The sequence below is a fragment of the Mustela putorius genome, unplaced genomic scaffold (genome assembly GCF_011764305.1).
Source record: "Mustela putorius furo isolate JIRA1106 unplaced genomic scaffold, ASM1176430v1.1 tig00000578_pilon_pilon_pilon, whole genome shotgun sequence".
In the NCBI taxonomy this organism is placed as follows: Eukaryota; Metazoa; Chordata; class Mammalia; order Carnivora; family Mustelidae; genus Mustela; species Mustela putorius.
This window is the reverse complement of record NW_025421422.1, coordinates 3263148-3290140: the sequence shown is the minus strand read 5'-3', so window position 1 is coordinate 3290140 and position 26993 is coordinate 3263148. Positions and strand designations below refer to the sequence as shown.

Below are 26993 nucleotides of genomic sequence, written 5' to 3'. Positions count from 1 at the left end.
GCCACCTAGGTGCCCCTTAAAAGGTTTTTTTATAGTTGATTTGATGGCATCATAATTCAGCAGTGCGTTATGTTTCCTTGTCTCTCCAGTCTCCTTTAGTCTAGGTCCCCTGTCTGCTTTCTTCTTTGTTAATTATTAGTTGACCAGCTGTGTCGTCTGGACATTGGCACGGTTGTGGTGAGCACTGGTAGTGGTGATGAGGCATCTACACGTGGCTTCTCAGGTCAACATCAAGAAGGGAACCTAGAGCAGAAGAGAAGGGACGTGGCAGATACTATTAAACCTGTGTGATAAGCACACTCCCAGCGTGTGGCAGCTTCCTCACCTAAGCAAGTAGGACTGCCCAAAACTGAGAATATCAGTATCACCATGACCCCATAGGCTCCGTGATCTCTTTCTTGCTGGAATATCCTAGCTAGTCTCCCTACTCAACTCTTGCTCCTCCAGCCTGTTAAGTATGGCACAGACAGAGGTTATTCGTCCAACATGCCATCCTGATGTGTTCCTCCCCTGCTCTAAAACCTTCCATGACTCCCTATTGGTCTTCATGGAGGCTTAGCCTGCTTACCAGACTCCAGTTCCTTCAGGATCCCTCCCCTTCCTACCTTCCACCTTCATCTCTTCCCACTCCCCACCTGATGTCTGCATCTAGCAGTTTGGATTTTCTTCTGTTTTCTATTGAATTTCTTTCTTTCTTTCTTTCTTTTTTTTTTTTTAAGATTTATTTATTTATTTATTTGACAGACAGAGATCACAAGTAGGCAGAGAGGCAGGCAGAAAGAGAGGAGGAAGCAGGCTCCCTGCCGAGCAGAGAGCCCGATGTGGGACTCGATCCCAGGACCCTGAGATCTTGTCCTGAGCCGAAGGCAGCGGCTTAACCCACTGAGCCACCCAGGCGCCCCTGTTTTCTATTGAATTTCTCTCAGCTCTTCTCACTCACCTCCAGATTCTTGTGTACATTTGTGATTCTCTCTGGTAACACTTGCCATCTTTTGCATCCAAACAGACCTTTCTAGTATATTAAATGTTTGTGGTGCTTTTGGAGCCAGAAGAGGGAATGAAATGGCACATGGTCTTATGTTAAACTCTTGAAGTACCTTATGGAATGTATTCTGCCAAGAGTAGGCTTGAAAACATGAAATTAGGGATTTTCACACATCTCTGGGGTTAATGTCAATGAGAATGCCCACAAATTTCCTTGATTTCCTTGATGCACATGACTGGGGCAGAACAAATAAGCAATCGGTCTGAGCAGTGAAGCACCTCCCTTGCATTGTCCCAAGGAACAATGGGCTATTGTACACATTCTTAGTTATTCATTTAATTTGTTTTTCACAGTTCTCACATGTGTTTAAAAACAAACAAACAAACAGGGGCGCCTGGGTGGCTCAGTCGGTTAAGCGTCTGCCTTTGGCTCAGGTCATGATCCCAGGGCCAGGGATGGAGCCCCACTTCCGGCTCCCTGCTCAGCGGGAAGCCTGCTTCTACCTCTCCCTCTGCCTGTGGCTCTGCCTACTTCTGCTCTCTCTCTCTTTTTGTCCAATAAATTAAAAAATCTTTAAAATACAAACAAACAACAACAACAAAAAACCCCTTGGGTTTGTTAATAAAGTTTTACCCCGAGATGTTTGCCTGCATAACACTGTGATGTAGTCTACAATTTTCTTTGTATTATTTCTGCACGGTGTGATAGAGCATGTGTTTTGGCTTTGGTCCACCGCAGAGCTGGTATGCCCCTCCCTTACCACATACACACTCCTGGGGTAGGAAGGAGATTTAATCAAAGGCAACTCCTTTGGGTGCCTGGCTGGCTTTGTCAGTAGAGCATGTGACTTATGATCTGGATCTCAGGATCATGAGTTCAAGCCTCACATTGGATGTCGAGCCCACTTAAAAAAAAAAAAAAGCAACTCCTACAAGTGCTTCAGCTATCTTTCACTCTTCTGAACCCTAGAGGTTTCTGCTCATTAACATAACTGACATTAGAATGAGTTTTTCCATTGATACTATGAGTGATGTTTAAAATGTATGGATTGGGGCGCCTGGGTGGCTCAGTGGGTTAAGCCGCTGCCTTCGGCTCAGGTCATGATCTCAGGGTCCTGGGATCGAGTCCCGCATCGGGCTCTCTGCTCAGCAGGGAGCCTGCTTCCCTCTCTCTCTCTCTGCCTGCCTCTCCATCTACTTGTGATTTCTCTCTGTCAAATAGATAAATAAAATCTTTAAAAAAATAAAAATAAAAATAAAAAATAAAATGTATGGATTAAGCTTTGCACAGTGGCAGGCAGTTTTGTAGCCAATGAGGTTTATCTGAGGCTGATTATTGCTAATTAAAATGTATGGATTAAAAAAACTAAAAACTAAAAATAAATAAAAATAAAATAAAATATGTGGATTAACTAGAATTGGTTTAGAGGTGTCTTTACCCTGGCATTAGTAAAGTATAAAAATCTCATGAACCCTTCACCTTCCATACTCAAGACAGCATCCCAGATTTGATTCTTTTTTTTTTTTTTTAAGATTTTTTAAGTTTTTAAGGGCGCCTGGGTGGCTCAGTGGGTTAAGATTTTTTAAGTTTTTAAAAAACATTTTATTTATTTATTTGACAGAAAGACAGCAAGAGAGGGAACACAAGCAAGAGGAGTGGCAGAGGGAGATGTCTCCATCTCAGGACTGTGGGATCATGATGTGAGCCAAAGTCAGACACTTAACCCACTGAGCCACCCAGGTGCACCTGGAAGGATGCTCTAAATTCTTGGACTCTCCTGAACAGTAAATGTGTCTTTGTTATTCTTGAGCATCTTGGATCACTCCTGAGTTTATGCTAATGAATGAGATTACTCCAGATGGGGGCTGGTCACTAGAAAGACCCAACTCTGTGATTAGAAGATGGGGACTTTGAGCCAGCCCAGCCACTAGCAAAGGGAGGGAGGCTGCAGATGGAATTTAACCACATGGCCAATATTCAGTCAATGATATTTATAAATAACCCCCGAAAACAACTTTGGACACCAAAGCTCAGTAGAGCTTCTTGGTTGGTGAACACACTGATGTGCCTGGGATGGTGACATGCCCTAGGTTTCCATAGGGTGAGGTCTTAGAGAAGCTCTGTTTAGCATCCTCCCAGATCTTGTGCTATGTGTCTCTTTATTTGTATCCTTCATATAACTGTAGTCACAAATATAACTTTGTTTTGAGTTATGTGAACCATTCTAGTGAACTGTTGATTCTAAGAGGGGCCATGGGAACCTCTTGAATTCATAGCCTGTCTGTCATAAGTATGGACGACCTGAGGACCCCACTTGAGGCTGACATCTGAAATAAGGGCAATCTTGTTGGACTTAAACCTGTGCCTTTAAGCCCACGAAGTTAGTGACAAACACCTTATAAGTAATAGATGCTTGCTACCTTGTTCTCTATCTCCTGCTCACTCATGGAACAGAAAAGCACTCTTTCTCTAGCTCATTGTGTTGGCCACCTCTCCATACATCTCATGCCTTTCCCACCTGCCACCCCGCTTCTGGGATCTGTAAGTAATAGATCCTGTGACTTGACTTCCTTTGTGTGTGTATGCATTGAAACTGTGCGTTCAATCATGACAACCGCATGGTTTTCACTTCCTCAAACTGGGAGCTCAGATGTTGAGAAAGCTACTTACTGATCCTCTGTGGATGGTTTGTATCCCCTCATTCACCAGGTCATAAATCTGCATTTTCTTAATTTAGTACACTGGCTCTAGCTTCTCAACACATTTTCCAATCCTGAAACAATGTCATACAGACATGAGGATGATGTGTAGATCAATAGGATAGAATTAAGAATTCAGAAATATACCCATACATTTATGATCAACTGATTCTCAACAGGGATGCCAAGACAATTCAATAGGGGGAAAGAACAAACTTTTCAATAATGATTTTGGAGTAATTGGATAGCCACATGCAAAAGAATGAGGTTAGATCCCTGCCTAACACCGTATACAAAAACGAACTCAAAATGGAGTATGGACATAAATGTAAGAGCTAAAAATATAAAACTCTTAGAAGAAAATGCAAGGGTAGATATTTGTAACCTTGGGTTAGGTAATACTTTCTTAGCTGCAACACCAAAAATAGAGTAACAAAAAGAAGACAGGTGATTGACCTCATCAACATTAAATACTTTTGTGGTTCAAAGGACATCATCAAGAAAGTGAGAAGATAACTCACAAAATAGGAGAATATTTCCGAGCTATCTATCCAATAAAGGAATTGTATTACCATAGCTGAAAAATTAACTCGATAGTAAAAGGACAACCCAGTTTTTAAAAGGGTAAAGGATAAGAACAGACTCGGGCGCCTGGGTGGCTCAGTGGGTTAAGCCGCTGCCTTCGGCTCAGGTCATGATCTCAGGGTCCTGGGATCGAGTCCCACATCAGGCTCTCTGCTCAGCAGGGAGCCCGCTTCCTCCTCTCTCCCTCTGCCTGCCTCTCTGCCTACTTGTAATCTCTCTCTGTCAAATAAATAAATAAAATCTTTAAAAAAAAAAAAGGATAAGAACAGACATTACTTCAGAAAAGATTTATAAATGGCTAGTAAATATGAGATAATATGTGCAACATCATGAGTCAGAAATTCAAATGAAGACTACAGTGATTAGTAGCAAATGAAGATGCAGTGATACAGTTGGTTAAGCACCTGACTCTTGATTTGGGCACAGGTCAGCATCTCTGGGTCCAGTACAGAGACTGGGCTCCTTCTCTTTCTCCCTCTCTATTCCCCCATCACTTGCTCACACTCTCTCTCCCCCCATCTCAAAAAAAAAAAGCAAAACTACAGTGAGATATCACTTTGCCACCTACTAGAACGGCTAAAATTAAAAAGACAGTAGCAAGTGTTGCCAAGGATATGGAGAAATTGGAAACTTTATATACTGTGATAAGAATATCAGTAGTACAAGCACTTTGGAAAACAGTTTGGCAGTTTATCAACAGATTAAACATATAGGGACCATATGACCCAGCAATTCTACTCCTAGGCATAGATCCAAGAAATATGAAAATATATGTCCACACAAAAATGCGTACATACAGACATTTATTTATTGATTTAAAGATTTTTTAAAAAAGATTTTTATTTATTTATTTGTCAGATAGAGAGAGAGCACAAGGGGAATAGCAGGCAGAGGGAGAAGCAGACTTCTTGCTTCCTGGGATCTAGTCCCCTGATGTGAGACTAGATTCCAGGGCCCTGGAATCATGACCCAAGCTTCAGGCAGTTGCTTAATGGACCGAGCCACCCAGATGTCCCTAAAGATTTTATTTTATTATTTTTTTTTAAAAAGATTTTATTTATTTATTTGTCAGAGATAGTGAGCACAGGCAGACAGAGAGGCAGGCCGAGGCAGAGGAAGAAGCAGGCTCCCCGCCAAGCAAGGAGCCCGATGTGGGACTCCATCCCAGGACCCTGGGATCAGGACCCTAGCCGAAGGCAGCCGCCCAACCAACTGAGCCATCCAGGCGTCCCCTTAAAGATTTTATCTTTAAGTAATCTCTACAACACCCAATGTGGGGCTCAAAGCTACAATCCTGAGATCAAAAGTCACATGCTTCAATGACTGAGCCAGCCATGTGCCTCCAAAATGTGTACCATTTATGCTAAAGGCAAGAAGCCAGTCACAAAAGACCACTCATTGTATGGTTTTGTTTGTAAGAAATATCCAGCCTAGCAAATCTACAGGTTAATATTTGCCTAGGGCAAGAGGTGGGGAGGATAGAGAGTGACTCCTAAGGGCACAAGATTCCTTTTTGAGATGACAAAAATGTCCTAAAATTAGATCCTGGTGATGGTTGCATAGCTCTGTAAATAGGTTTAAAACCACTAACTGTATACACTTCAGACAGATGAACTCTATGGCACATAAATTAAATCTCAGTACAATTTGTAGAAAGCAAATCTGGTAGCAAGGTTACGGTAGAGCAGCTAACTTTGACCTACCCAGTATTCTTGGTGGTTTCTGATACCTCCCAACAGGAACCCAATAGCCATGGATGGGCAAGGTGGCTTAGGTCCACGTGCAGTACAAAACACCCAGCCTGCTAGTGGTGTATGCCATCCTTCTTTCTAACATATGCCAGGAGGTTCTAGTGGTATGTGCCATTTTTTTTTCCTAATGCTGGAGGAGGTGTTGGTAATTATTGTGAATAAGAGATACATAGGGGTTATAGTGAGCTTTCCTCTACTCTGAGAATTTGAAACTAAGGAAGCCAGACAGAATATAAAACATTATAATGATGAAAGCACACATATACAATAACAGCAGAGAGAGTGAGCCAACACTTACATATAACTGGTAGTTAGAACCACATTTTCTTTTTCCCTTTTTTCTTATTGTGGTAAAATATACATTAAATGGGGCATCAGGCTGGCCCAGTCAGTAGACCATGTGACTCTTGATCTCAGGGTTGTAAGTTTGAGCCCTATGTTGAGTATAGAGATTACTTAAAAATAAAACATTAAAAAAAATAATACATAGAACTTACCATATTAATCGTTTAAAAATATTTTATTTATTTAACAGAGAGAGAGAGCACATGTCGGGGCGGAGGCGAAAGGAGAAGCAGGCTCCCTGCTGAGCAACGAGCTGGACGCAGAGCTCGATCTCAGGATCCTGGGGTCATGGCCTGAGCCCAAGGCAGACGCTCAGCCAACTGAGCCACCCATGTACTCCAGTGGCTCTTCAACCACATAAGGGTTGGTGCCTTCAGTTCAGGTTGTGATCCCAGGGTACTGGGATAGAGCCCCGCATTGGGGGCCCTGCTTGAGGGGATCCTGCTTCTCCCTCTCCTCCCACTTGTGCTCTCTCTTGCTCTCTCCCTTTCCAATAAATAAATAACATCTTAAAAAAAGAAAGAGAGAGAGAGAAAGAAAGAAAATCCACATATGAGTCCTGACTTCCCAAAAACTTAACTACTAATAGCTAACTATTGACAGAGGCCTTACCAATAATACAAATAGTTGATTAACACATATTTTAATGCTGTACATATTATACATGTGTTATTACAGTCAAGTAAGCTAGAGAGAAGAAAATATTATTAAGAAAATTATGAGGAAGGGCGCCTGGGTGGCTCAGTGGGTTAAAGCCTCTGCCTTCAGCTCAGGTCATGATCCTGGGGTCCTCAGCAGGGAGCTTGCTTCTCTGTCTCTCTCTGCCTGCCTCTCTGCCTACTTGTGATCTCTATCTGTCAAATAAATAAATAAAATCTTAAAAAAAAAAAAAAGAAAATCGTGAGGAAGAGAAAATACATTTACGGTACTGAACTATATCGAAAAATTTCTGTGTATAAGTGGACCAGCAGTCCTGAAACCTGTGTTGTTCAAGGTCAACTGTACTGCTCCTCCTGACCTGGCTATCTCTCTCTCAAGCTCCTCTCTGGCCCAGGCAATAGGATTCTTCTTCACTTGCATGCCACATCTGCTTATCTACCTGAAAATGCCAAATGCCTACAGGAAGCATCCATAACTCTGCCCCTAACCCCAGGTTGAAGCCAAGGTCCCTTCCTCTCTGCTCCCATCTCCTTCCGTGCTTCTATTACTATTTGCTGAGTACAGTGGCCTCCTTTATATACTCATCACTCCTGATGTCCCATTTACATGTCCTCATCGTTGAGGGTGGTGCTATGGCCATTCATGTTTTACAGACAAGAAGACCGAAACTCAGAAACTAAACTGCTCAATGTCACACAGTGAGTTAGAGGAAGCACTAGATGGGAAACCCAGTTCTGTCTGATTGTGTGAAAACTGGATATCACAAATATAATTTGTAACCTGATTTCTTCTTTCCTTAGTCCACTGGGTGAGTGCTCCTTCCTTCCTTCCTTCCTTCTTTCCTTCCTCTTTCTTTCTTTCTTTTGACACTTTACTCTCTCACATCACCTCCTCTGCAAATCCTATCCTGTTCCTTCCTTTACCCCAGCTGAGTTAGGTATCTTGCTTGGGGCTTCCATAGTCCTGGCAGCCCCAGGGAAATATCCTTTTAAAATCTCAATTTTAACGTCTCTCTTGAAAAAAATCACGAGACTGTCAACACAGTCTCCATGGCAACGATAAGAGTCTAGTACTATCTCCTCCGTAGCTTGAGATGGGGCACCTACACCATTTCCTTGAAGACCTCACCCCGTCCCCATACATCGCTCCTGCCCCCATCATCCATGTGCTGTTTTCTGTCTGAAGCCCTTAACCCTTGGGAGTCTGATGATGTGTTTCTGATGATTCTTTTGCCCCTTGGACTCCTTGCCCCTTGCGACTCCTGGAAATGAAAAATGGTGTGTTGTAATTTTTCATCCAGCCACCTCTGATATATTCAACATGTCACATAAAGTGACAGAACCAAAGAAATTCTTAGTCAAAGTAAAGCTTTACATCCAAGGCATTGGTCACCTGCTGTTGAACACACTAGGGGGCATGACTGCTATCTTGACTCAGAGCAAAGCAGCATCTTTCTCTTGGCTTGGTGGCAGCCACACAGACAGGAAAAATCCAGTCAGCAATGGAGGTGCCTTTCTCTCTAGTGGTAGATGATTGGTTGTATAATTCCCTCTGCTATAATGGGAACCCTGCCTTGGCTTCTGTGCAGGAAAAAGTTAACATGGCAGTCCTGAGTTTGCATATCCTTAGAAAAGCCTGAGGACAAGCTTAGCCCTTGACTGGGAATCTGGATTTGGGGAGAGTTTCCTTATTCCCAGAATTGATAAGACTGGCCCATCATGCCTAAATTGTTTGTAGGAACAATATAGTGTATGCTGAATACCTGTTTTCCTTCTGGGAGTCTGGAATTCTGGCACACGCTAGGGAGAAATACGTGTGACCAGTGTCCAAGAACTAGTCTGGGTATCCTTTTACTGTAATACATCATACCATGAGTAGGAGTCAAGTGATATTTCCTAGAGAGTCACTGCATCTAGGGTGGGTCTTGGGGACATCTGACACAGCTTCTCTCTGACTGTCCCGATTCTATTCCCACTCTTCCCTGAAACCTTCTTACCTGGTTACTACACCTGGGAGTGATCCCTCCCTGTTCACAGTGAAGCTGTATGTGCAGACCTTGGAAATAGGGACTTGCATCAAATCTGGCCTCTGTTTGGCAAGACACAAGCCCTGGGAAATGGCCCCTAGTTACAAATTGTTTAATCTTCTTGGCTGGGACTTAATTTGATAGGTTCAGCCTCCCTAAGAATGTAGGCTTAGTTGGACCTGGGTTTGAATCCTAGCTCTTGACTCTTATCTTCTGGGAGCTTGTTTCTTCATCTGTACAATGAAATTAAATTGGATTTAATTTGATGGGTTCAGGCAAAGTAACTATGGGGCAAATGGGAACTTCTTTTTCCTGATTTTTTTTTTTTTCATTTTTTAGGAAATCTGTAGACCCAGTGTGGAGCTCAAACTCACAACCCTGAGACCAGGACTCACAGGCTTCACCAACTGAGCCAGCCAGTCTCCCCAGCAAATGGGAACATTTATTATTATTTTGATGATTGGTATAAAATCCCTCTCCCCAAATAGACAGGAAGCTTCTAATTGTTCTCTACATCTCTCCCAGGGCTGAACTCTTGTTTACACAGAGTAGGGGCTGGAAACTCTGCTGAAAGGGTCGTGTTTACTCTGCTGTGAAAGACATGACTTTGTTGCCAAAATAAAAATAATAAAAGTCATCATTATAATTTTTTTAAAAGATTTTATTTATTTATTTGCAGAGATCATAAGTAGGCAGAAAGGCAGGGAGAGAGGGAGGAGGAAGCAGGCTCCCCACAGAGCAGAGAGCCGTATTTGGGGCTCGATCCCAGGACCCTGAGATCATGACCTGAGCTGAAGGCAGAGGCTTTAACCCATTGAGCCACCCAGGTGCCCCCATCATTATAATTTTAAAAATCACATTTGAGTGCTTACTATGTGCTATGCATTGGACGAAGACTTTGCTTAATTAATTTCATTTAATCCTTCAACAACCCTGTAAAATACGTTCTGTTATCACCATGTTGAAGATGAGTGAATGAAGCTTAGCATAATTGTGGCCTCACACTCATAGGGGGCAGAGCTAGGATTCAAATCCAGGTGTATCACTCAGGTCAGGCCCACAGAATAAAATACAATGGAGTGGGTGACTTCACAACAGCAGTCAATTTTCTTATGGTGTGGAGGCTGGAAATCCAAGATCAATATGCCAGAATGGTCAGTTTTTTTTCTTTTCTTTCTTTTCCTTCCTTCCTTTCTTTCTTTTTTCAATTATTTATTTATTTATTTGTCAGAGAGAGAGAGAGAGAGAGCAAGAGCAGGGGGAGTGGCAGGCAGAGAAGCAGGCTCCCCACTGAGCAAGGAACCTGAATTGGGGAAATCCCAGGACCCCAGAATCATGACCTGAGCCGAAGGCAGCCGCTCTGACCTACTGAGTCACCCAGGCGCCCAAGGTCAGTTTCAGTTTTTGGTTAGAAGTCACTTCCTGGTTATCTTCTGTCCCCCAACCCCCGTGCATGAGTGTAGGGAGAAAGTGAGGGGGCTCCCTGGTATCTTTTCTCATAAGGACACAAATCCCGCCTGATGAGAGTCTTACCCTTATGACCTCGTTTAACCTTAATTAATTCCTTAAGAGGCACAACCTCCAAATATAGCTACACTGTGGGTTAGGGCTTCACCATATGAATTTTCCAGGTGGAGGCGGTGCACATCCAATCCGTAACAACGGATCTAACAACAGAGTCTGCAAAGAAATAATCACAAATTAGTCAAAACCTCCCCCCCCCCCAGTCAAAACCTCTTATTTGTTTTTGTTCTCTTAAAGATTTTTTTTAGGGCGACTGGGTGGCTCAGGGGGTTAAAGCCTCTGCCTTCAGCTCAGGTGATGATACCAGGGTCCTGGGATGGAGCCCCGCATCGGGCTCTCTGCTCAGCGGGGAGCCTGCTCCCCCGCCCCCCGCCTGCTTCTCTGCCTGCTTGTCATCTCTGTCTTTCAAATAAATAAATAAAATCTTAAAAAAAAAAAAAAAAGTTTTTTTTTTTTTAATTTATTTGAGAGAGAGAGAATGAGAGAACATGAGAGGGGTGAATTCAGAGGGAGAAGCAGACTCCATGCTGAGCAGGGAGCCCGATGTGGGACTTGATTCCGGGACTCCAGGATCATGATCTGAGCCGAAGGAAGTCGCTTAACCAATTGAGGCATCCAGGCACCTCTGTTCCTTTTCTTGTCCCCCCCACCCATTTTTTAAATGATTTTGTTTATTTATTTGACAGAGTGCACAAGCAAGGGGAGGGGCAGGCAAAGGGAGAGGGAGAAGCCGGCTCCCCGCTGAGCAGGGAGCCCAATGTGGGACTTGGTTCCAGGATATTGGGATCATGACCCAAGCCAAAGGCAGACACAACCTACTACTGAGCCACCCAGGCTTCCCCAAAACCTCTTAGTTGTTCTGATAAATTTTTTCTATATTGGGAAGGATGCTGGGGTGGGGTGAGTGCTTAATTTGCTTCACTTGGTCAGAAGTTTTAATTCAGGGGTGCCTAGCTGGCTGGCTCATTCGGAGGACCATGTGACTCTTGATCATGAGTTCCAGCCCCATACTGGGTATAGAGATTACATAAATAAATAAACTTAAAAAACAAAACCAAAAACAAACCTTTAGTCCAAATAGGGCTGCCAACTTTCCAGAAGTCTAGGAGCCTACCTCCCCATAGGGCATTCACGGGGAATACTTACAAAGTTTCCTGAATTTAGAGTCCCACTGAACTTGGACTTTACCCTAACAGGGAAAGAATTTGGAAGAGTGAAGGAAAAAAAGACAAAAAACAAAAGTAGTTACACTGACTCAGAGATAAAGTCTTTTTATTTATCCCATAAATCAGAACTAGGCCCCATGGCCCCGTGGCCTTTCCAGCTGATGGCAATAGGTAGGGGAAACGTTTCTTTGAAGTTCCTCCAAAAATGTTTATCTGATTTCTTTTTCTGGTCAGATTGTTTTGGTCCCTACCATCTTTCTGTAGAATAAAGATAGTCTGCAGAAGTATTTCGGTTCTTACTGCTTTGCAGAGGCACCCAATTTAATCATGACATATTTGCTTGCATTGTAATTGTTCACTTAAAGACTCCCTGTGTGTTTTTAGACTAGGAACCCATTCTCCTTATAAAATGTAAGAGGGCTGCTGATTATACTAATATTCCCAAATACCATGAAGCCAGACAGTTGCTGTGGTTAATTTGCCTTCAGAAGATCCATAAATCCTAAAATGATAACAAACTGAGTAGAACAGAATCAGAATTCACAAGATATAAATTCTTAGACAAGGCTGAGGGAGGATGCAAAGGGACTGCAGTAGTTTTAAGCTTAGTTCAGAGCTCTGATTTTTCCATTGTAAACAAGCAATGCTCTCCAAGCATTGTTATTTCTTTAAATTTTTCTTTTTTTAAGCTTTTTTTTTCTTTTTTTTTTTTTTTTTAAATCTCTGTACCCATCTTGGCCCCACAGGATTAACTCTTGATAATATTATCTACATTTTGAAATGCAGGCCTGAGAGATCCTTAGGCAGCTTTGCATGGTTACCAAACTGAATGCTCTGAAGATTAGACTAACAAGGGCACTAGTGAGGGGCCTGCCATTAGAAAGAAGATATGGGGGGCGCCTGGGTGGCTCAGTGGTTTGGGCTGCTGCCTTCGGCTCCGGTCATGATCTCAGGGTCCTGGGATCGAGCCCCGCATCGGGCTCTCTGCTCCGCAGGAAGCCTGCTTCCCTCTCTCTCTCTCTCTCTGCCTGCCTCTCTGCCTACTTGTGATCTCTGTCTGTCAAATAAATAAATAAAATCTTTAAAAAAAAAAAAAAAAGAAAGATGATATGGTTCTAGGGCAGAGGTTGGGAATCCCTGGGTCAAATCTAGCTCCCTGCCTGTTTTGTAAACAAAGTGCTACTATGACAGTCGAGCAGTTATAAAAGAGGCAGGACGGGCCACAAAGTCTAATCATTTACTATCTGGCCTTTGCAGCAAAGGTTAGCCAATCCTTTCTCCAGAGCCCTAGGTTGGCCCCATCCCCACTTCTTTTACTGGCCTATATAGGGAGCATGCTGTATCAAGTATGACACAACTGACTGGCCAAGCTCCGGGTACTCTGTTTCCTCTCCCGTGATAAACTCCCATCCCTTAATGCTTGAGCTACAGGTTTAACTAAAATGGTAAAATTAGTAAAAACTAAAATGGTGAATGCATCCCTAGTCTCAATGAACAGAAGCCAGGAAAGAAATATACAAGAACTTTATTTTTGAAACTTTTAAACTAGTAATCATTAGAAGGGAATCTTCTTTAACTTGATCTTTTCTTCTACATTTGAAAAGTATCTCATCTTTGTTAACATTTCCTTGGCTTTTTCCAAATCATCTGAAATAAACAGAGACGTTAAGGTGAAGCTTCATTTCAAGCAAGAATAAAAATAACTCTGTTGACCAAGGTAGCCAGTCTGAATCACAGTTTTAATATGAAAACTGTGAAATCTGTATTTGCATTTGTCTGTACATTTATCTATGTCTGGTACATATATATATTTCCCTATCTCCCGATGGTATTACCAAATTAATTTATAAAATCCCTTATAAGAGCTGCATCCTTCCTGCAACCCAGCAATTGCACTAGTGGGTATTTACCCCAAAGATACAAATGTAGTGATCTGAAGGGGTACCTGGACCCGAATGTTTATAGTAGCAATGTCCACAGTAGCCAAACTATGGAAAGAGCCCAGATGTCCATTGACAGATGAATGGATAAAGAAGATGTGGTGTGTGTATATATGTATACACACACACACACAGAGGAACATTATGTAGCCATCAAAAAAAAAAATCTTGCCATTTGCAACAACATGGGTGGAACTGGAGGGTATTATTCTAAGCGAAATAAGTAAATCATAAAGACAATTATTGTATGATCTCACTGATATGCGGTATTTAATAAACAAGGCAGAGGACCATAGGGGAAGAAAGGAAAATATGAAACAAAATGAAACCAGAGAGGGAGACAAACTATAAAAGACTCTTAATCTCAAGAAACAAACTGAGGGTTGCTGGAGCGGAAGGGGGTAAGAGGGATGGGGTGGGGGGGGGATGGACATTGGGGAGGTATGTGCTATGGTGAGTGCTGTGAACTGTGTAAGACTGATGAATCACAGACCTGTACCCCTGAAAAAAACAATACATTATATGTTAATTACTTGAATTAAATTAGAAAAGTAAAAATTAAAAATTAAAAAAAAAATTGTATCCTGTCTTAGAAATAAGTTCTTACATAAATTTAGTCTTCCTAAAACTTTTTATTTATTTGACAGACAGAGATCACAAGTAGGCAGAGAGGCAGGCAGAGAGAGAGAGGAGGAAGCAGACTCCCTGATGAGCAGAGAGCCCGATGCGGGGCTCGATCCCAGGATCCTGAGCCGAAGGCAGAAGCCTTAACCCACTGAGCCACCCAGGCGCCCCTATGTGTTTATTTTAGAGAGAGACTGAGAGAGAGAGCACAAGTGAGAGGGGCAGAGAGAGGGAGAGAAAATCCCAAGCCAACTCCACGCTGAGTGCCAAGCGCAAGGGGGCTCTATCTCATGACCCTGCAATTGTGATCTGAGCTGAAACCAAGAATTGGAAGCTTAACTGACTGCACCATTCAGGCACCCCCATTTGTTTTCTTTCTTTCTTTTTTAAAGAATTTTTATTTATTTGACAGAGAGAGAGACAGTGAGAGAGGAAACACAAGCAGGGGGAGTGGGAGAGAGAGAAGCAGGCTTCCTGCTGAGCAAGGAGCCCGGTGCGGGGATTGATCCCAGGACCCCAGGATCTGAGGACCTCGGACCCCATGACCTGAGCCGAAGGCAGATGCTTAATGACTGAGCCACGCAGGCGTCCCAAGTTTGTTTTGTTTCTTAAATGCAAACTGGTGCAGCCACTCTGGAAAACATCTGGAGGTTCCTCAAAAAGTTAAAAATAGAACTACCTTACAATTCAGCAATGGCACTACTAGGTATTTGCCCAAAGAATACAAAAATACTAATTTGAAGGAATACACGCACCCCGGTGTTTACAGCAGCATCATCTACATTAGCAAATTATGGAAAGAGCCCAAGTGTCCACTCTCTGATGAATGGATAGAGAAGATGTGGTTATATATATGTATACATACAATGGAATATTACTCAGCCATAAAAGAGAATGAAATCTTGCCACGTGCAACGATGTGGATGGAGCTGGAGTATAATGCTAAGTGAAATAAGTTAGAGAAAGACAAGTGCCGTATGACTTCACTCATAGGGAATTTAAGAAATATATTTTACTTGTGTAAACAAAATGAAAACATTTATCTTTTCTCCTTCCACGATTCCTCAAAAATACTCTGAAACTATTATTGAACATTCTTATTTTCATGGCAATGTAACTATTTGCATAGGCTCAGCAAGAAGCTGTCCTCTTTGTGATAGGACATAATTTAAAACATTGATTATATGACCAAGGCTTTGACTGGAACGTCACATTTGAAAATGATGTATAAAATCAGACAGAATAGACAATTTTAAGGAAATAAGGTTGACTTTATGGGGCCAAAGCTTACTAAGCCCTTTTGGAAAAAACCGGGTTGACACCTGGCTTATAGGGTTCTCAGCATTATAGGTAAATAAAGAAGGTCACTAACCTGCAGGCCCAGGAAATTTAGGATGTTTTTGGGGAACCTCAAGAATAGAGGAATTCACCCAAATCTGTAGGTATTACAGGTGACATCTGATGGCAAATTCTTCGTTTGACTTCCTAGCATTGAGATGCTTTTTTTTTTCCCTTAAAGATTTTATTTATTTATTTGACAGAGAGAGAGAGATCACAAGTAGGCACAGAGGCAGGCAGAGAGAGAGGGGAAAGCAGGCTCCCCGAAGAGAGCCCAATTCGGGGCTTGATCCCAGGACCCTGAGACCATGACCTGAGCCGAAGGCAGAGGCATAACCCACTAAGCCACCCAGGTGCCCCTTGTTTTTTTTTTTTTTTTTAAAGTGGGCTCCCTTTTTTTTTTTTTTTTTAAAGACTTTATTTATTTATTTGACAGAGAGAAATCACAAGTAGGTAGAGAGGCAGGCAGAGAGAGAGAGAGGAGGAAGCAGGCTCCCTGCTGAGCAGAGAGCCCGATGCGGGACTCGATCCCAGGACCCTGAGATCATGACCTGAGCCGAAGGCAGCAGCTTAACCACTGAGCCACCCAGGTGCCCCTTGTTTTTTTTTTTTTTTTTAAAGTGGGCTCCCATGCCCAGTGCAAGGCTTGAACTCAGGACCGTGAGATCAAGACCTGAGCTGAAATCAAGAGTGAGATGCTTAACAGACTGAGCCACTTAGGCGCCCCTCATTGAGGGGCTTTTTAAGTTCAATCTGAGATTCCTTATGAAAACTTAAGGGTGCCTGGGTGGCACAGTCATTGGGCGGCTGCTTTCGGCTCAGGTCATGATCCCAGTGTCCTGTAATTGAGGCCCACATTGAGCTCCCTGTTCAGTGGGAAGCCTGCTTCTCCCTCTCCCGCTCCCCCTGCTTGTGTTCCCCTCTCTGTCAAATAAGTCAGTAAAATCTTAAAAAAAAAAAAAAAGAAAAGAAAACTTAAAAAGGTCTGTATTGATTACTATTCTTGTTGCATTCATGTAAATAATTAGGCCAACTTTAATGCAACTAAAGGTATTTTGTTCACAAAACTATTCTTACCTTGATTACCTTTGATAGAAATTTTATGACAGTGGAAAAGTATACCACACCCAGAATCTAGTCTTGAGGTTTTATTATCTTCCTATAAACCAAGCTGGATCCTGCCATCTTAGACATTTTGTCAGCCTTCAGCAAATTCTTACTTCTCCTAGTTTCCTTTAGCATCTGGCTACAACTCTCCAAGTGCTGTTTCCCATTTTCCTCCTCTCCTGAGAAAGAACAGTATGATCACTGAGATCTAAAACCTAATCCTTTTTGGGACTCAGGTTCTCTTGTGGTCGCCCTTTCCTCTGGGATCTGAGAATACCTTGTAAGCTAAGCCCAGACAATTTGATATAAGCATCAAAGAACTCATCACTACAAATCACGTGCTGGCAACCTTTGTGCCTGGACTTGCTGCTACTTGGGCTACCCAAAAAGCCACCAGAACATCTGTGTGTCTTCCATGCTCTGCTCTCAAAAATAGCCATGGCTGTGACACTGACGTCTATGCCATCACTACCAACATTCAGACTATAAAACAAGAAATCTATCAGATTGCCTCTGCTGTCCTCACACCACCATGTAAAGATGCTTAAGGGGTCAGTGTCTTCTCAAGTGACTGCCCAGTCTCTCAACTCAGAAACTGGGTTTATAGTCTGTTCCCACCATTAGCCTTTGTTTTCTTTTTGTTTCCATAGAGATGCTCCTCATTAAATGCCTGATTGCTCACGTCATCCACCAAATATCCTCTTCTACCAAGTCTCAACAGATGGTTCAGCTAGTCCTTAATAAACAAAGGGCAATCAAATGAGAAATGGACTTACATTGTTCGGAGAAAAGAAAAATGTCTCTTCTTTCCGTCTCTTACTGTTCGTTGCAGCTAACATCAGAAGGTAGGACTCCTGTCTCCCAGTGTCTGAGGGAGCGTAGAAGCCTAACTTCGATAAGCCCCAGTTAGCAAACCCAGATCGTACATGGACCAAATCCCACCACCTTCCCTTTTTCCCTTTTTTATAATTTTCCGATTCCCAGACTCTACCGAGATCATGCTCATCCCCCTCCCTACTCCTCATTCTCCCTTTATTTTTTTAAGATTTTATTTATTTATTTGAGAGAGAAAGGGTGGGGGAGAAAGAGAGCATGAGCGGGGGGAGGGGCAGAGGAAGAGGGAGCAGCAGATTCCCTGATTCAGGGCTCAATCACAGAACCCTGGGATCATGACCTGACCTGAAGACAGAAACTTAACCAACTGGGCCATGCAGGTGCTCTTCATTCTTTCTTTAAAACGCCTAGTAACCTCTGTATAAATCAGGAATTCAGTTCACACCAGACCTTCCCTACTGCAATAGTTGTTACTGATTGAAATATATCCTTACCACTCTAAGTAGTATCTGGCTTTACCTTTACAGCCTACAAGCATCTCTTCGAGTCCCTGCTGTTAATTCTTCAGGTATATTCTCAGAAGTGGAATTGTTAGCTCTTACAGTGATCCTGTTTTTAATTCCTTGAGGAAATACCATAGTGTTTCCCATAGTGGCTGCACTATTTTACATTCCCATCAATAGTACAGAAGGGTTTCAGCTTCTCCAGACCCACAGCAATACTTGTTATTTTCTGGGTTTTCTACTACTAGCCACCCTAGTCGGTGTATGTTGTTGTAATTTTGATTTTCATTGGCCTAACGATTAGTAATGTTGCATATCTTTCCATGTTCTTATTGACCATTTGTGTATCTTCACTGCATGTTCTATTTCTTTTTTTTTTTTAATTTTTTAAATTTATTTACTTGACAGAGATCACAAGTAGGAGAGAGGCAGGCAGAGAGAGAGGAGGAAGCAGGCTCCCCGCCGAGCAGACAGCCCGATGTGGGGCTTGATCCCAGGACCCTAGGATCATGACCTGAGCCAAAGGCAGAGGCTTTAAAGCACTGAGCCACCCAGGCGCCCCTGCATGTTCTATTTCTTAAGCTGGGTGGTGGCGACAAGGGTATTTCTTCTGTTTTTATTCCTTAAGTTCTACTTAAATATTATTTATTCTTCTTAAAATCTACAAAAAAAAAAATCTACAAAAGTGCAGTAGGAGATGGGGGTAAACCCTGGTGGAACACGGAGTAGCCAGTGGCTTGGGTTCGTGGATTTCAGGCAGTCATATCAGGCTGTTAATCTGTATTTCCCTGACATCTTTTTAGAGGCCCTCCCTCTGCCTGTGTGTCAGAACAGACTTCTACAGCCCATGCAAGCTGGACAGCACACTGTGTAACCCTGTCCCCTCAGTACTAGCTGACTGGACTCGAGTGGACATCTGGCTCAAGCTGGACCAAGCACATCCCCCCTCTTGGAATCTAGAGTTGGGTCCAGGGAACTCCAGTCAGATGGTCAAAGTCCTTGTACTTATTAGGTAATGGACCTAGGCGAACTAAGAAGTCACCCAGTGCGGGAGGCCACTTTGGAGCACTGTATACTAATGAGGAAGTGGATGGAACTGGTTTATAGTGAGAAGAGGATAGAATGAAACTTGAGAGGCATTGAGTCCCGGTCCACAGCTTGGTTCCAGACTGCTTTCTGGCTCCAAGGCTTTGTCCCAGAAGAGCTCTTATCCCACTGTATACTATAATCCTCACAGGGACTTTTTTTTTGGATTTGGGGAGCTAGTCCTAATTCTTTATAATAACGTCCTTTTTATCTGGGCTAGCCTGAGTGGCCTTTTGCTTCCTGCAGTCAAATGATCCTTCAGCCCAAGGGCCCATTACTCCTGTATTTGAGGGGTGGCACAAGTCTGGGATGGAGAAAAAGACTGTTCTTACTTCAAAATAGCCAGAAATAGACTGAATCTCTTCCAGCTGAAAGCCAGGAGCAATGGGGACCAGGAAGTTTGGGCACAGCTCTGCCATGGGCTTCTCCTTCTGGGCTTTGCAGAGGAAAGGGGCGTGCAGGCTTTGCCAGATGTCAACTATGCAGCCTTGCCCTCAGGATCTGCTTGTGTTGGCTTCAGCCTACATCCTGTACCTTAACTTCTCCTACTTGCTAACGGGAGACAGAAGCACTTTCATCTCCTCTTCCACTGGCATATCATGGTTTTTGGCAGAACTTATTTCTCCAGCAAGGCTGTGAATCCTTGAAGGGAGAAATGTCCACTTGCCTATATTTTATAGCTCCCTACGTACTTATTATAGGATGAGTATATAACAGTTACTTATTCAATCGATGGTTACACCTCAGTGCTTACAGTTTCTTTCCATATTTAAGAAAGTCAAGAAATGAAGAAAGTACCTTGTTCAAAAGCTCTGCTCACATTGTCAGTCAGTTCTTTCTGTTTAGCTGAAAGAGAAAATCACTATCTTAATTTTTCTATTTATACAGACTTGAGATGTGAAGATAACACGTTTTTTTTTTTTAAAAAGATTTTATTTATTTCTTTGTCAGAGAGAAAGCACAAGCAGACAAAGAGGCAGGCAGAGGCAGAGAGAGAAGCAGGTTCCCTGCTGGACAAGGAGCCCAATGCAGGACTCGATCCCACGACCCCAGGATCATGACCTGAGACGAAGGCAGTGGCTTAACTGACGGAGCCACCCAGGCGTCCCTTGAAGATAACACTTTATAGCTGGTTTCAGCACAACACAATAGTGAGCTTAGATTCCAGGTGAGGCCTCATAAGCCCTGTGTCCACATGTCCCAAGACGGCAGCTGTGTTTTAATTTATTTGCTTTTATTTGAGAGAGAGAGAGGATGAATGCATGTGCCCAGGGGAGGAGCAGAGGGAGAGAGAGGGAATCTCAATTAGACTTCCTACTGAGTGCAAAGCCTGACTCCAGGCTCAGTCCCACAACCCTGAGATCATGACCTGAGCTGAAACCAAGAGTCATGTACTCAACAGACTGAGCCACCCAGGCTCCCCGGCAGCTTCTGTTTAGGGCAGTGTTGTTTTTCTACTCTGTAACGTCTGAGGGGCAATCACTAAGGCTTGTAAAATGGCTATACAATCATTAAAAAAAAAAAAAAAGGATAAGGAAATGCTTTGATTATCTCCACCAAGCAGTATGAATTTTTTAGCTTATAGGTAGAAAATTAGCAAGCTGGGATTGCCTGTGGGCATCACAATGTTTCAAATAACCACTTGCAACTTACACAGCCTCCCAGGAAAATGAAACATTTAGATCCTATGGTGCCGTAAGAGAGAAGATGCCAGATAACGTAAAGGAGCAGCTACCTCCTGTTTCTGCTATATCTTCATTAGGAAATGAAGAATTTTACTGTAAGTGTGTTTTCCAGATATAAAAAGTATCCATCACTTCTAGGTTGCTTGCTTTCAAAGCACTTTCAAATACATTATAACTCCATTGTAGGCGGAGGTGTTGGGAGATGTTGGGAGATGGCCCTGCTCATATGGTTGGTTGAGTGGAGGAGCTGGGAGCAGGCCCTATCTATAGACTCCTAGACAGTGGTGAGAAACTAGCAACATAGTGTTGACAAAACACTGGATGAGGAGTCTAGAGGCTCAGAAGTTCTGCCCAGATCTAACCAGCTCTATGCCCTTGAATATTTGCTTACTTTAGGTCTTAGCACATGCCTATATGGGAGGAAACTTAGGAATTAATCTAAATGAAGGTCAGTGACCTGTCCAAAACCAGACATTCACTATAGGGCTAGAACAACCCCCACCAGTGACGGAGCACCTGCTATGGGTCAGGCACTATTTTATGTGCCTGAGTGCATGTTTTATTTGATTTAACTTAATCCTTGCAACAACCAGTACTAATGTTATCTCCATTTTACTGATGAGGAAACTGAGGCTCAGAGGGATGAAGTCGTTTGCTCAAGGTCACATGCAAAGTCAATGGCAGTGTTAACACTGCACTCGAGACCCCCTCACAGCAGATCATGTTCCTCTGTCTTCCACAGCTGTGCAGAGGATTTTTGACTGTGAACCTTGAGGTCTTCGTCCAACACCACCCAGCCTTAAGGCTGTTGATACATCCCTAATTGATAGACTAACCCCCAAGCCCCCATTTTACTGATTTTAGCTTCCTTTTTCATTATTTACTCAGTTTATTTACTGAGCCTGTGTTATATACACTATGTACATGGGCTGAGCAGAAAGTCTCTGCTTCTATGGATTTTCAGTCTAAGGAGGGAGGGAGGTTAACATTGGTCAAATAATCTCATGTGAAACAGTAAGGTTATAACTGTGATTAGTCCTATAAGGGAGAGATACCCACTGCCAAAATGTTATCAATAAAGAGGTTCTCTGAGGAAGTGCTGACTGCCCCTAGATCGGGTAGAGGAAGAATTCACTAGAGGAAGGAGAGGATTTTAAGCAGAAGAACAGCATGTGCAATGGCCCTAGGGTAGAAAGGTGCTTAGAAGAGATGAAGAACTAGAAATGGCCTGTGTGGCTAGAGTGGACAGGCAAATGGGAGGAAGAGGAGTTCAGACTATACCGGGCCTTGTAAGCCATACTAAAGACTTTGGTCTTTAACCTGAGAGCAGTGAGAAGCCACTTAAAGTTTTAAAGCAACTTTAAAACTTAAAGGTTACCTAGGATAACCTAGGTAAAGATTAAAACCCAGGTAAAGATTAGATTTGGGTTTCAAAAGCTCTCATAAGTGACAGTGTAGGAATATATTCAAAGGAAGGTATAGCTAGACCAGTGTGGAGCTATTATAGCTATCCAGGTGAGAAAGAACAGCAGCTTGGAACAGGGTGCTGGTGGTGCAGACAGACAGATTTAGGACACATTTAGAAGATCAGCATTTAAGGATTTGGTGATGACTGCCTATGGGGGTAAGGGAGGACAAGTTTTTAAAAACACCCCCTCAGCGGCGCCTGGGTGGCTAAGTGGGTTAAGCATCTGCCTTCAGTTTGGGTCATAATCTCAGGGCCCTGGGATTGAGCCCCGCATCGGACTCTCTGCTCAGCAGGGAGCCTGCTTCCTCCTCTCTCTCTGCCTGCCTCTCTGCCTACTTGTGATCTCTTTCTCTGTGTCAAATAAATAAAATATTTAAAATCAACAAAAAACCCCCCACCTCCTCAGTGTGTTTTTTGGACTTGTGCAACTGGATGGTGTCATTCACTTAGAAAACATCAGCAGAGGAATAGGTTGTGGTTGTTTTGTTTTAGGAGGAGGGGAGAGGCTCATGAATTCCATTTTGGATTCACTGTGTTGGAATATATAAACTCCATGAAGACATGGACCATGTCTTTCTTGTTCACTATGTTTGCACAATGCTTGCTACACAGTGGGCATGCCAAATATTTGTGAAAGTACATATGTGCATACAATTGGAGCGAGAATGTGGAACTTTTTCTATGTGGCATGGTTAATTTTATGTGTCATCTTGGTTGGGCCCAGCTGTTCAGTCAAATGCTAGTCTAGATACAGCTGTGAAGGTATTTTGTAGATGTGATTGACATCTATAACCAGCTCACTTTAAGTAAAGATTAGCTTGGATAACGTGGGCACAGAAGCCTGCTTGAGTTTCCAGCCTACTGGTCTGCCTGACATATTTTAGACTTGTTAGCCCTCACAATTCTGTGAGCCAATTCCTTAAAATAGGTTTCTCTCTCTCTCTCTTTCTCTCTCTCTACATATATACATGTATACTATCGGTTCTGTTTCTCTGGAGAACCCTGACTGATATAGTGTGAAATAAAGCAGAAAACAAAGCAATATGCGATCAGAAGTCAGTTTTTCAATCTTTGCTCTGCAATGTGACCTTGAGCATTTCAATGAACTTCTAAGGCCTAATTATTCTTGTCAGGGACAATAATAACATCTAAATGATTTCATGGGTAGGAAGGAGGATTTTAATCTGCAAAATATTATGATGTTCTTGGTTTAAGGCTGCCTTCTGGAAGGTTAGAGATGCTGCAAGTCTAACCTCCAGACAAAACTGGTTTCAGTATCACCAAGAAAAAAAATACTCCCTGAATCATTATGATGACCTATATGTAGTCTTTATATTCATTTTTCATTTAACCTTGGACATGTACTCAAAACAGCAATAAAATGCATTCAGTAGTATTTTATCTTTTACCTCTGACAATAGATTCAATCTCTTTCATGGCAGCTTCACTTTGAGCTTCTGCAAGTTTTTCATTGATTTCCATTATTTCCATGAGGAACTGCCTGTCCATTTCATAATCTGTCCCTTCAGGAATCTCTACTCCATGGAGCTTTAGCTATTGGGACATAAAGCAGAGAAAAGTAAGGTTGATTGAAGAGACTGTGGCTAAAGTAATAAATCCTACTTACAGAATATAACAGAATATGATTCATTAAAAATCAAAACTTGAACTGTCTCAATAGTGAGAATGTAAAGGTAGGGTATGGGAAAGTTACCCTGAGACAGGAGTGCTGGGACAGGATTCCTTTCTGCTACCTGGAACTGTGTGACCCCGGGGAGTTGTTTCTCCACTTGGGAGACTGAATTAGGTATCTGTAAAGGCTCTATTAAATCCTAAAATTCTAAGGTGCTAAACTCTTCCCTTCCACACAAAAAATGCCAAAATTACTCTTTCCAGAACGCTATCACCATCCAATCCCTGAAATTTACAGAAAGTGGTACGAAAAAAAATGCACTTTGGCAAGTAAGATATACAAATACTCAGAGAAAACTATTCTCATTCAAGGCTAATTATCTTTGGGTCCCTAGACTAGCTCAGGTCGCAAGCACTCTTCCGCTGAATACAGGGCAGCAGTTGTCCCTCAGCCCAATGGATACCATGTAGTCACACATAGAAGGATTGGGAAATCACCTTACAAGGTATAGTCCCCTGCTCAGGGGAGCCAGAAGGGTCTTATAGGCATCATTCACCAGGGTTGAATGCTTCTCTGAGAAGTCCTTTTCAGTCTGTAAGTGGAGATGAAGATAATCTCATTACCATCCAAATTAGCCACATTACATTCCCAAACTCTTTAATAAAATATGGATGGGCAGACAACTAAGGAAATCTCCTAGGTAGAACTGGTGTGGGATGAGCTGTCTTCATTCTCAACCAGTGGGTTCTAATTTTTCTGGGAAGTCAGGTAAAAGTTGTGAGTGCAAGGCAGGTTCAGGGCCTAACTACTAGCCGGGGTCAGGCTGTCCCAGGGTGGAGCTGGTTGTTTAGCTCTGTCTCTCATAATCACATCACCACAAGGCCACTGCCACCCACCCTGTGTACACTAGTATTTGGGTATGATTAGGGGTGGACAATAGGCTACCTGAGACCTCTGGCTGAAGAAATCAGGGTGGACAAGACGCTGTAGTTCCTGGTACCTAGTCTGAAGCTTTGCTGTGTCAACTCTGAAGGCACGGTTGCTGTAAGGAAATTGGGATATAAAATTCATGTACCAAATATATTTTTTTTAATTTTAATTTTTATTTTTTTTAAAGATTTTATTTATTTATTTGACAGACAGAAATCACAAGAAGGCAGAGAGGCAGGCAGAGAGAGAGGAGGAAGCAGGCTCCCTGTGGAGCAGAGAGCCCGACGTGGGGCTCGATCCCAGGACTCTGGGATCATGACCTGAGCCGAAGGCAGAGGCTTTAACCCACTGAGCCACCCAGGCGCCCCTCATGTACCAAATATTTATAGATTTGTGTACTATGGGTCTGGTTCCTCTTCTCACAGGGGTAAATGGAATAAACATGGAGAGAGAATTTCAAAAAGGTCTGTGAAGGAAAAGAAAACAGGGTCAGAGAAAATGGTAAATGTCATGGACAAAGAAATGACATTTGAGCTGAGACCTAAATAATGATGAAAAATAAACAAAGATCAGAGAAAAATAAAGATCAGAGAAAAAAAGTCATCAAGAGGCAGAGTGAACATGCAAAGTCTCTGAGGTGCGGACACGATTGGCACGTTTGCAGAATTTAAAGGATAGTGTCAGGGCAGCACATTATAAATGCGGAATGACTGGTAGGCACCAATCCCAGAGTTAAGGGGAAGGACCATTCCGGAATCCTACCCTGTATTTTGAAAGCCCAAGTCATCTTCGCCTCTCATTTTATTTTAACCCAGTTCCTTTCGCTTTCCATTCCCAGAGCCTTCCCTGTCTTAGCAGTTTAGCTCTGCTGAAATTTCAACACCTCTTCAAGCTCCTTGAGGTTCGGAGGAAAACCGGAAAAACAGCCACTTCTGACACTCTCCCTCCAGTTCTCATTTCTCCCTTAGACTCAGCCCACAGTATTAGGTTTTCCGGTGCTATTACACCCCACTCTGTTTTTCTTACTAGATTTATTTTATTATAAAAGGATGTAACTCAGGAACAACCACATGGAAAACATGCACGGGTGAAAGGGCGGGAAGCTTCCAAGCCTTCTCCAGGCACACTACTCTTCCATCTCCACGTGTTCACAAACCTGGAAGCTCCTCAACTCCCTTATTTTGGACAGCACCTCAGTACGCCTTTCTTAAAAGTCTCAACCCAGCGGCGCCTGGGTGGCTGAGTGGGTTAAAGCCTCTGCTCAGGTCATGATCCAGGGTCCTGGGATGGAGCCCCGCATCGGGCTCTCTGCTCGGCGGGGAGTCTTCCTCCTCCTCTCTCTCTCTGCCTGCCTCTCTGCCTACTTGTGACCTCTGTCTCAACCCAACTTTAACCATTCTGATCCTATCCATCAACTCTATGCAGCCCCTCTAGCACACTTCCCTCAGGTCCCGCCCCTCAGCTTCCCCTCTCAGGGCCTCAGCCCTCAGGTTTCCCTCCACTGAAGCCTCCCTCCTCCAATTTCCCCTAAATTCCTTCCCCACCCCTCCACTCCTCCCTCCCTTTTCGTCTCCATTCCTCAGAGGCCCTATCCTCAGGCTCACCCCTCAATTTCCTCACTCACCCGCCGCAATGGCACCCTACGTGCTCCCAGGCCCCGCCCCTACGGCTCCGCCCACCGACCTAACCGGTCCCGCCTTCTCCTTTGCAACCCCCAAATCGCCAGCCCGGCGTCTCTCTTGCCCCAGCGTGTTTCTCGAAACCGCCTCCCGTACCAGTCCAGGAGGCTGAAGTAATCTCGAGTGGGGTCAGGTGGCTGCAGCGCGCGGCACTGTGGACAGAAGAACCCGTCCCCACGCATGTGGCTCCCTGGGCCACCGCAGTTCCAACACTGGGGGGAACTGTTTCCCGCCAGAGACGCAGCACTGCAGCTTAGCGGTCTCCTTCCGAGGACCCCTGCCGGCCACAGGCCTCGCACCCGGAGCAAGGCGCCAGCTCTCCTGCCCCACATCTGGCCGCGGCCTATGTCGCCGCGGTCACCTGTTCGGGGGTTGGAGAGAGAGCGGCCGACCCGACTAGTGCTGCTCATTGGCTGAGGAACTGA

General features: G+C 43.4%; 1 protein-coding gene across 9 annotated transcripts; it reads right to left on the bottom strand.

The window, feature by feature from the left end:
- On the bottom strand, positions 1-26986 carry HSCB (HscB mitochondrial iron-sulfur cluster cochaperone). 9 transcript variants are annotated; one of them, XR_200503.3, is made up of 8 exons: positions 26665-26985; positions 24905-25001; positions 24462-24551; positions 23736-23880; positions 19972-20019; positions 11722-11764; positions 10585-10731; positions 3656-3758 (listed from the first exon to the last, which is right to left on the bottom strand). XR_200503.3 is itself a non-coding variant. In XM_045081540.1 (7 exons), exons 1-6 carry the CDS (start codon positions 26976-26978, stop codon positions 11760-11762), a joined length of 699 nt encoding a protein of 232 aa, XP_044937475.1. In that variant the 5' UTR covers positions 26979-26985; the 3' UTR covers positions 10386-10731; positions 11722-11759. The 9 variants fall into 9 exon arrangements, 7 of the variants coding, with proteins under 7 accessions (XP_004766569.2, XP_044937475.1, XP_004766567.2 ...); XR_200502.3 differs by lacking the exons at positions 10585-10731; positions 11722-11764 and adding an exon at positions 1-243; XM_045081540.1 differs by lacking the exon at positions 3656-3758 and having other exon boundaries at positions 10386-10731.
- Positions 26987-26993: the final 7 nt, after the last annotated feature.

What these genes read in the sequence shown, in the direction of transcription:
- HSCB (XM_004766510.3), bottom strand. Translation starts at nt 26,978, where the DNA reads ATGAGCAGCACTAGTCGGGTCGGCCGCTCTCTCTCCAACCCCCGAACA. An exon ending in TACTTCAGCCTCCTGGACTG is followed by an intron (nt 25,002 to 26,664) that starts GTACGGGAGGCG and finishes ATTTCCTTACAG; the next exon opens with CAACCGTGCCTTCAGAGTTG. An exon ending in GAGCAGAGCTTTTGAACAAG is followed by an intron (nt 13,389 to 19,971) that starts GTACTTTCTTCA and finishes TGTTTATTTCAG; the next exon opens with ATGATTTGGAAAAAGCCAAG.